Source organism: Saccostrea cucullata, unplaced genomic scaffold, assembly GCF_032062105.1.
Source record: "Saccostrea cucullata isolate Sc308-1 unplaced genomic scaffold, CSIRO_AGI_Scuc_v1 ctg5235, whole genome shotgun sequence".
NCBI classification, from domain to species: domain Eukaryota; kingdom Metazoa; phylum Mollusca; class Bivalvia; order Ostreida; family Ostreidae; genus Saccostrea; species Saccostrea cuccullata.
In genome coordinates this window covers 27,302-37,436 of record NW_026929656.1, presented here as the reverse complement: position 1 = coordinate 37,436, position 10,135 = coordinate 27,302, and the positions used below count along the sequence as shown (strand labels likewise).

The window sequence follows — 10,135 nt, the reverse complement described above, 5'->3', positions numbered from 1 at the left end:
AAGTTGATTGGATAAATGAAACGCTCTGAATATGTTGCACTTTTCACGAGGTTTACTTTAAAAGGATTGATAATATCTAAAATGTAAATCTTATTAATAGTATTTAATTTTTAATCCTATCACGCACTCCTATACCTTTATGGTCACTTGAACTTTAAATTAAACAATGAAATGCAGTTAAATTAATTCCATTTTTATAAATAACGAATAAGTTTGCCTAAGAAACAAATGTTAATAATTTTTTACGGAAAGGTAAGTTGTTTTATTTTTATTTTATATTTTATCATTGTGGAATGAATTTAAATGTAACTGTCAGAATATCGAGTGCAAAAATTTAACGAGTATATTAGACATAAAGTTTTAAAGAAGGCAGTACCTAATTTCGTATTCGTATGTTTCAATGTTTTATTACTACTCAGGTTTTGAATTTTTATCGATACATGTATATATATTTGCTTAAAAAGCATTTTGAAAAATGTAAGTATTATGGTGTTCTGCTTGCACATTTAGGCATTCTTAGTATTGTATCATTTAATATCTGTCGATTTCATTATATAAGAAAGGTTTTCCTTCAATAATAATAAAGACAAAAAAAAACAGCACTCCTGCAGCAGGGCTTCACCATTAATTGTCTTCACCTGAGCTTTACCCTGGATCCACTGGAGATCTTAGGGTGGCCTCCCGACCCCTAGCTGTTGTCAACCATTTTTAATGAATCCTAAATCCGCTATACGAGATATGCTCCTATTACTCTTCATGTAATTCTTTTTAATAATTTTTTTTTATCTCCATTGCTTTATTTCATACCTCTCAAAAGGATATGATTTTTCATGTCCCCTTTTGTTTGGTAAATAATCAAAATATAGAGTTGTCAAGGTTTTTTTTTATCCGATGACTTTATGTTCAAATATGAAATTTAACCCCCCCCCCGCCAAAAAAGATAACAGTACACATTTTCCATTTGTACTATAGTTAAGTATACATATATATGCTGTTTTAATTTCAGATCAAGCCTGAGTAAGAATGGGGTGTTCAAACAGTACTGAAAGATCATACGAAAGGAGAAATCAAAAAGTCCAAAAAACTTTACCAGAAATAAAAATAACAGAGGACTCGGACAGACACTCGATTAAATCATCATCCTCTTCGTCGTCATCTTCTCTCTTCCTCCTCTTCCTCTTCCGGTTCCCATAAGGCCTCAAAGCCAAGGAAACCCAAAAAACTCCGGAAGTCTAAGAAAGGTCGGAAAAATAAGAAAAAGGATAAAGCAGAATGCGAGGTGTTTGAGGATAAAGGCAGTGATAAAGCTTCCTTAGATATCCAACACAATGAAATTGATGAACCTGTCGCGATCGTCTGCGTTGTAAAGCAGGAAGAACCAGTTTTATTGATATGCCCAGCAGTGGAAGAGAAAGCACATGTTACAGAGGAAGCGGAAATTATAATGCCGGAAGACAATTCACCGGAAGAAACAAAACCGGAACAAGAGACCGACATCACTGATGGGAAACCTAGCGAGACAAATGAGGAATCGCCAGAAAAAGAAAGTGGACAAAATGAAACTTCTGATGTTGAATACTGAAAGACATTATATAAATACTTAAGTATAATTCTTCCTGTAAATATTGAGACAGAATAAACTTTTATGTCGCACGTTTTTTCTCGTACAAGATGACTGAAACGAATCATATTTTGATAATAAACCAGGTTCAAACATTTTGAGGACAAGCTTATTCAAAGAATATGTGTCCATCGCTGAAGGAAAAACGGGGAGGATGCTCAGATTAGGGTTGACCTTCCCCCTTCTCCGAATTTGCAGAATTACTAAATTATGTACTGAAGCAAAAAAAAAAAAAATGCAAATATGGATATAAAGATTTCACTGCTCATTTTTTAAAATATTCTTTTAATATGAAATATTTATTACATTATCGATCCGGGGGTTTTTCACTTGCAAAGCGAGAACCTTTCCACTCGGCCATCGACGAACTTAAATCTAATGATTACATCACATTCTACACTGTCAAAATTTTACCAGCGTGTCTAGTTTACCCTCTACCAAACCTTAAGGCTTTTGACTTCAAAATCAGTAGGCGTCTTCTTTAGACCATAGGGAGTTGTCATGTAGAATTTTTAAAAGTCGCAAAAGTTAAAAGGCTTCTTGAGATATCCCTTGGAAATGAAAGTGTGACAGAAATGCAGCCGAACGGAGGGGCGTACAGAGGCGATGGACGGAGGCCTTTGGTGTAACATTTAATCGCAAAACTCAAAAGGTTCTAGATATCGCCCTAAAAGGAAAAATTTTACTAACACATGCACATATATAAAATGTATGAATTTACGATCTTGACCTGTGACCTGTTGACCTTAAATTCAATACATCTCAAGCCATAGAGAGTTGTGATTTAAAATACCATTGCAAAAGCTCAAAGTTAATGCGGAAACTGTTAAAACAGACATAATTTTTAAATTGATGACTTTTACCTTTAACCTTTTGACCTCAAAATCAAAAAAGGGACCTGCCGTAGGCCACTGGAAGTTATTATGTAAATTTTCATTGCAGAAGTTCACAGGCTTCTTGAGATATTGTGTGGAAACGAAAGTGTTACCCACAGACAGAATCCAATACAGACGGACGGATAGACAGCTAGATATCGACAGACACATCGAAATTGCACAGAAATATCATTCTATGAAATTTTTTTGTATAATTCATAGTAAAATATACAAATATCCAAACTTATTTTGGAATAATATACAACAGTATAAATAGACATTAAAATCAGGCGCGGATCCAGAAATTTTTCAAAGGTGGGGTTGAAGTATTTTTCAAAAGGGGGGGGGGGGTTGAAGGCGAGAACAGTTAAAACGTACGTTGTACACATACATATAGTTAAATAACTTAATAGAATATCGATACAGGGTGGAGTATGGTTTTTGAAAGTGGAACGTTGATCAATCTGGGAAAAAGTACTTGTATACATTACCAGAAAATTTTTGAAAAAGAAAGGAAAATAAATCTCCGAACCTGAAAATCCTATTTTGTAAAGGGATGGGGTTTTATTTTGTTTTTTTACAACCGAATTTCTTTATATATTACAACAGTAGCCTTTCACCTTACATTTTCTATAGTAAAAACACACCAAAATATTGGAATTTTCTTATTTCTCTTTCTTTTTTGCAAATCCAAAGGGGGGGGGGGTTGCAACCCCCGTAACCTCCCCTCTGGATCCGCCACTGAAAATGAAGCACAAAGTTGAAGACTATATTGATGTATTCGAACTCTTCAACTTCTGGGAAAAAGGCAATTAAGTTCAAACTATGTGGCATACATATGTTTGTCCTTAATTGTGTCTGTATAGCCTAGTGGTGTGTGATGACCTGTTTTTGCATTTGGGGTCTCTGGTTCAACTTCACCCAGCCCCTATTCCAGATTTTAATCAGGAAATATTTCCTTTTTTGTTTTGTTATACAGTACTTAAAAAACTAATTTTACCAATTTAATGTATACATGTACCTCATCTCCCACTCTACCTCCCCTTCCTTCTTTCTCACCACATCCTCTCCCCAATCACTCCCTCTCCCTCCCCTCCCTCATCCCACCCTCTCACCCTCACCTCTCCCTCTCACCCTCTCTCTCTCTCATCACTCCCTCTCTCTCTCCCACCACTCCCTCTCTCACCACTCTCTCTCTCTCCCACCACTCTCTCTCTCACCACTCTCTCTCTCTCTCTAATTTCTTTCTCCCACCACTCCCTCTCTTCCGCTTTCTTTCTCACCACTCTCTCTCTCTCCCTCTCATCACTCCCTCTTCCCTCTCTCTCTCTCACCCCTCTCTCTCACCCTCTCCCTCTCCCCCCTCTCTCTCACCACCCCTCTCTCTCCCTCTCTCTCACCAATCCCTCTCTCTTCCTCTCTCTCACCACTCTCTCTCTCTCTCTCTCTCTCTCTCTCACCACTCTCTCTCTCCCCCACCACTCTCTCTCTCTCCTCTCTCTCACCACTCCCACTCCACTCTCTCTCTCCCACCACTTTCTCCCTCACTCCTACCTCTCGAAAGCTGAGTAGAGAGAGTTAACGTCTCCCCACTCCAACTAGGAGTATGGAGTCGATAAGACATATGAATAGGAAAGGTAAAAAGAAAGGGAAAAGTTACCTTTTTTTTTTTGTTGCTGTTTATTTTTCTGCTTTGCAACTTTTCGATACAAGCTTTATATACGAAACATTATGAAAAGTAATAAACACTAGTGTTTTAAGTCTGGCATTATTATAATCGCCAAAATTTACGGTGTTGGTTAGTAGATTCAAACTAAGTCACAACCAATAATTTTTAATTATGATTTTGAACATTCTTGAAAAATTAATTTTCCAAAGAAACATTTTTCTGATTATTTATAATCATGAACTAAACCATAGAAATTTGCAACGCATAACAAACGTTTGCGCTAAGAATCGAGCTGCTGAACCATTAAAAGTGCCAAATACGATCCCCATTAATACTACTTAAACATTGTATGTGCATGTCACATTTTCAGTTTAAAATTGTTTTTCAACTTGTATTGGTAATTAAAAAGACTTTGTACATGATTATTCACGTATAGGTTGCAAATTTATTTTACTGTAATTTATTCATATACACACTGTATGACAATGAACAAAAAAACTAAATTAAAAGACATATCGATAGTGAATATGTCTTTTTTCAAAGAATTCTAATTCCTTTTATCGTTGGCGTGCATGTTTCTGGCCATAAAGGATTTGATATAAAAGTATCACTAGTACACATATTTGGTTTACTCTACTGAAGATTTGGTGTAACACTGCCGCATTTGCGGGATCTTGCTGAATGGGGTGTAAATTGGTGGGTTATTGGACCAATCAATTATAGTTTTTTTTTTAATTCCAAGTCATTCGGTTATATCCTGGCGTGAGTCAACATAATTTTTTTAAAGATGTTATACGGAAGATTCGATGCTCAGTTCGAACCCCCCTTATAGTTTGTACACGTCGTGCGTCTAAAATTTATTAGTTCAGATGCTAAATTCTATTATTTAGGTAGCCTAATTGAAAAAGAAAAAACAAAATCGGGATTACAATCTTTCCCCTCGAACTTGACATGGTGATGAATTCAATGCAAACAACAGGTCACATGTACATATCGTACATGTATGCATGTTTACATCACGTTTCATTGTTCATTTTTTTTTTTATAATAAAACCAAGTGCGTCTAGTTTACAGCCTCTTCCTTTAATTAATGAAGATACGTAAAACATCTTTGTAAAATCTATGTATACTTTAGTATAACCCTGTATTTAATTTTTTTTTGCTAAAAAAATTATTAAATCTCTTGTACAAAAAAAGGTTCATATTATATAAGTCTGCGTGGGAACATCTTGTCGCAGGTAATGTACAGGTCAAGTATGAATTTAAAACCTTACTTCTCATTTAAAAGTTATAGTAAATAAGGAAAGATAAAATTGCTGAAAAAATGTATTGAAAAGAAGATATTAAATCATTCAGTAAAAATAATTATAATAGTACATTTTGAAAGATCCTGTCACATGCAGGTAATATACATCCATATGTACATGTGAAAGCCCTAAGCCGTATCTCTTCTCATGCATTCAAAAGTTATGACATTCTTTTTTTTGTGACAGACAGAATGACAGAGGAATTTAATGGTCCTTGCGAGGGGGACAAAAACTCCCGATATTCATGATTCTGACCAGTACATGTAGCACCCCCCCCCCCTCGAAAAAATAAATCAGTACTGTCCAAATTCTAAAATCCTATTTCCATTGGGTGTGGAGGGTAAAGGAAAGAGGCAATATGTAACTCCCAGTTTTGTTGTGTCGTTTTTGAATTTTCTGAAATTTACAACTGCGCGACCTTATAGTACATGTACAGAAATAAAAAAAAGGGGTAATTACCTACATTTGCCTGTGCTTTTCCATGCAAAGATTTTCATTAAAAACCTTTGGAAAACTCGTATAGACTTTGAACTGAATGAACAGCATCAGTTGAGAATCACGAAATGTTATTAAAACGCGAAAGCTTCGCGTTATTACGCGAAAGTTGCGCGTTTTTCGTGAAAGTTTCGCGTTCTACCGCAAAAAAATATTTTTAACCTACGAAAATGGACTGTGCTTTCGTAATTTGGTAATCTAAAATATAATATTTAATTTTTTTTTCGAGATAAAAACCCCTCCCCTCCCTCAGTAGATCATAGATATATAACTATAGGTCTTTATAGTACAACGGAGCTTCTGTCCAAAATCCGGAATTAAGCACTATTTCGGTTACAATTTTCACTATTATGCAGCACTCTCAAGATCCGGTTGTAAATTATGGCATCAATTGCAAGATTGGACGGAAAAGTCGCTCTTATTACAGGTATGTCAACGCTTTGTTTAAACATGGCAATTCTTTATCGATAAATAGAAAGGATGTCTTATATATTTTTATGACCTTTAGCAGTATTTGATGCACATTGTCGCATTTTTAATGAAAATGGTTGATACATTGAATGGACGCCCACAGATGACAATTTAAATATTAGTAAACGTGTAATAAAGTCAAATTAACCCTGGCATCAAATATCAGGCAAGAAAATTATAGGAGACAGATTTAACTGCTAAATGAAGCGGTGACTTTGCTTGCAATCAGTAAGTTAACTATTACTATGGCTATTGCTGAACATACAATGATACATGTACATACAAAGTCATGTGTATGTAACGTAACATGATTTGTTTATTTAATCATGTCAATTCCCATTCTCTTAGAGAAGTGGACAATGTTCTAATTTGCCTAAACCCATGTAGGCAAAAGCCTGTCCACTTCTCTAAAAGAGAATAGTCAATTCCTATTGTGATTCGATTATGTGCAGTAGCCAATAAAATGAAGTGACCCTGTATAGCCCACTGGTGTTAAGAAAAGGACAAGATTGCCCCTGGGTATCTGATGATTGTTAGGCATTTTGTGTCCAGTAAATTTCATTCACGCTATTGCAGGCCAGGGCAGAAGTTTAGGTACTCTCAGCTAATTACTGTGAAATTACAAATTTTCGTGGGGGGTTAATTTTCGTTGTTTTTGAGGTATGCAGAAACCCACTAATTCATGTCCACCACAAAATGTAAAATGTTACATGCATAACTACTCAACAATTCTTCATCCACGAGTTCAAATCCCCACAAACCAAGAGATTTTGCTTAAACCATGAAAATTTGACCCCTGGATGAAAATATTTGATTTTACTGGAAGTCAGAAAATGATTCCCTTCCTTTGTTACACATTCACAGCTCACAAAAGAATGTTTGTGTCAACAGTGATAATCCGATATTCCTCACTTACAAATATATAGACTATATAACATTTCTGCATTTCACTGTCACGTTTTGGACAGCTGGCAGAAATTTTACTCATTACATTTTTTCTGCCAGTACATTGAACTTTCCACACTTAGCATTACTATGGCATTTAATAATTAGTACATTGAACATGTATTTGATTTCTAGGGGCCAGCTCTGGTATCGGTGCAGGGACAGCCATCTTGTTTTGTAAACTAGGAGCAGAAGTTGCCATTACTGGTAGAAATGTCAAAAATTTGAATAAAACAGCAGCTGAATGTGAGAAAGGAAATGGAAAGAAGGTTTGTAAAACTTTAATATTCATAAAAAAAAAATTTTTCAACATGCTCAAGTCTATAAAAAAAAACTTAACAAACTTGAGTATTTTTCACTTTCATGAAAAGGACAGACTGGTTTCCTATATGTATATATGTAACTGACAGATTTTTAACTTTTATGTTGTTTTTATAGCCCTTTACACTTGCTGGTGATTTGACCAATGAAGATTTTGTGAAACAGCTTGAGAAGAAACCGTAAAACATTACGGGAAATTAGACATTCTGGTGGGTGACATTCTGAACAGAATTATCCTTATTAATAAGTAAAAAAAAAAAATAAATGTAAATACAATACACATTAACATACATTTATTCACTATATTTCAAGTGAGTTAAATGGAAATAAAACTATATTTAAGTAAATACCCTTCTATTTAATATTGGGGCATAGGATTTGTCTATATAAAAATTGTTAAAAATAAAAGCGTAAGAAGAAAAAGTCTCATTAACCTGTATAAATAATTTATCCTTTGTAGGTTAATGATGCAGGAATAGTAAAAAGTGGAACCATAGAAACAACATCGCTAGAGCAGTATGATCAAGTCATGAATATCCAACCTGAGGTTGTGGGTTTTTTTGGTGCAATACTTTTCCATTTTCATAATTTAGAGCACAAAGCACACATATTTATGAAAGGGATGATTTGAATAGTCAACATACACAAATACATGTAAGTTTTTTAATAAAATAATGTGATAAAATACATATTGAATTATTCAAGTTAAATTGAAATATTTGACAAATGTTTTACATATCAATTAACGTTTAAAGACATTTTGAACATTTCATGCTAAAAATAAAAACTAAGTATTTAAGAAATAAAGTCCGCGTTTTCATGAATGTTGCAGAATAACATCTGAGGTCGAGAAATATTGTTTGAAAGATAAAAGCTGCTGTGAGTTTTGGCTTTTATATTTCAAACAACATTTCGAGACCGAGGAGGTTATTCTGCATCATTCACGACAACAAGGACTTTATTTCTATTCTGCTAATATTTGATCCCTAAAATACGGCGATCGTTTCCTCTACAGAGAAAAGAATTAGGTCACCATGTCTCGATTACTCGGTTCCATTTAACACCAGAGGGAAAATTTGTTTGCTTTTTCATACCCCCGCAAACGAAGTTTAGGGGCATATTGGAATCACCATGTCCGTCTGTCTGCTCCGTCCGTCTGTAACACAGATTTTGTCCGGACTGTTTCGGAAACTGTTGGATGGATTTGTCTGAAAATTTATACACTTATTATTCACCATATGAAGGTGTGCACCTCGGTATTTTCATCATGATTGGATGATTTTTCTGCATTTTACAGGAGTTTTTTCTTTTTTTATTTTGTGATTTTGTTTGGCTCATAACTAGAAAACTATTAGACTTACAATCATCAAACTTGGACAATTTATGCATCTTGGGTAGAGGGTGTGTCACGACCTATTTCAAGGTCACTGTGACCTTTAATTTAAGTGATTTTTTTAAAAAACTAAGTCTTTAAAATTTTAAATTTCATAATCCTACAAAATGTAAAAATATAGTTGAATCCTTATTTAAAATTGCTAAATTAAGTGAAAACTTATTTTTTCATCATATAATTTACAGCAAATTCTGTAACAAATGTTAATGTTTTGAGAGGAATTCAGTTTGTCCCATGGGCAAATTATCAAGCACTGGTCAAGGAGAATTTTGATAGCAGAAATGTGCATGTCAAATTAGAGAGAAATTAATGAGTTTATTGTCGGGAGTTAACTGGCAGGAGCATATCTAGTTCTGATCATGCAGCGTTGTTATCTTAAGCTTAATTTATCTCTTGAGAGTTGGGCAAAAAGAAATGGCCAGTAGCTTATAGTTGTTTAGTTGTTAATTAAGAGTTCTTGATGGCTATAGTCCAGGTAAGATCTTTCAATTGGTGTAATGTAATTAAAACAAATTGATGTTTTAGTGTATGATTAAAACTGAATTAGTACTGTATAATATAATTAAATTAATTATACATGTGTTCATTGAAAAAAAAAAATTACATTTCAATTTTTATGTATTTGCAACAAATTGCAGTCATGTCTGAACTTAGAATTTTATAGTCTAAAGAATAATTAATTTTTTTTTTTGTTAGACTGTAGCATTTCCATTATTTCACAAACTATGCAATAAACAATTTAAAGCTGCAGATGGATATTTGTTAAGGATACACCAAAGGCTTTTTTCAAGATTTTTGTCAATTTTGAGATTTTTGGTTAAGAAAACAATGCTAATCACTGCTTTATAATGCATAAAAATATTAAATGGTTTTCTAATTATTTAACAATAATCAAACATAAACACTAACACATGTGAATGTGCCGTTATTGAAGCTTCTGAGTTGGTCTGTAACTGCCTGCTTCTGAAAGGAGCAATAAATCACTGTGACCACTTTTGGGAATTCTTCCATAGCCACACAGACGACAGGGACTCTATA

At 34.2% G+C, this 10,135-nt stretch overlaps 1 protein-coding gene across 1 annotated transcript; it reads left to right on the top strand.

Annotated features, from left to right (window-relative positions):
* The first annotated feature begins 6,336 nt into the window (after nt 1-6,336).
* Nucleotides 6,337-7,887, top strand: LOC134281623 (glucose 1-dehydrogenase-like). Its single transcript, XM_062764057.1, has 3 exons — nt 6,337-6,394; nt 7,519-7,652; nt 7,822-7,887. Exons 1-3 carry the CDS (start codon nt 6,349-6,351, stop codon nt 7,885-7,887), a joined length of 246 nt encoding a protein of 81 aa, XP_062620041.1. The 5' UTR covers nt 6,337-6,348.
* Nucleotides 7,888-10,135: the final 2,248 nt, after the last annotated feature.

Bases quoted from the DNA above. Each gene is read 5' to 3' on its own strand.
- LOC134281623 (XM_062764057.1), top strand. From the start codon at position 6,349: ATGGCATCAATTGCAAGATTGGACGGAAAAGTCGCTCTTATTACAG. The intron at 6,395-7,518 runs GTATGTCAACGC...TTTGATTTCTAG, and splicing joins AAAAGTCGCTCTTATTACAG to GGGCCAGCTCTGGTATCGGT. The intron at 7,653-7,821 runs GTTTGTAAAACT...TTGTTTTTATAG, and splicing joins AGAAAGGAAATGGAAAGAAG to CCCTTTACACTTGCTGGTGA.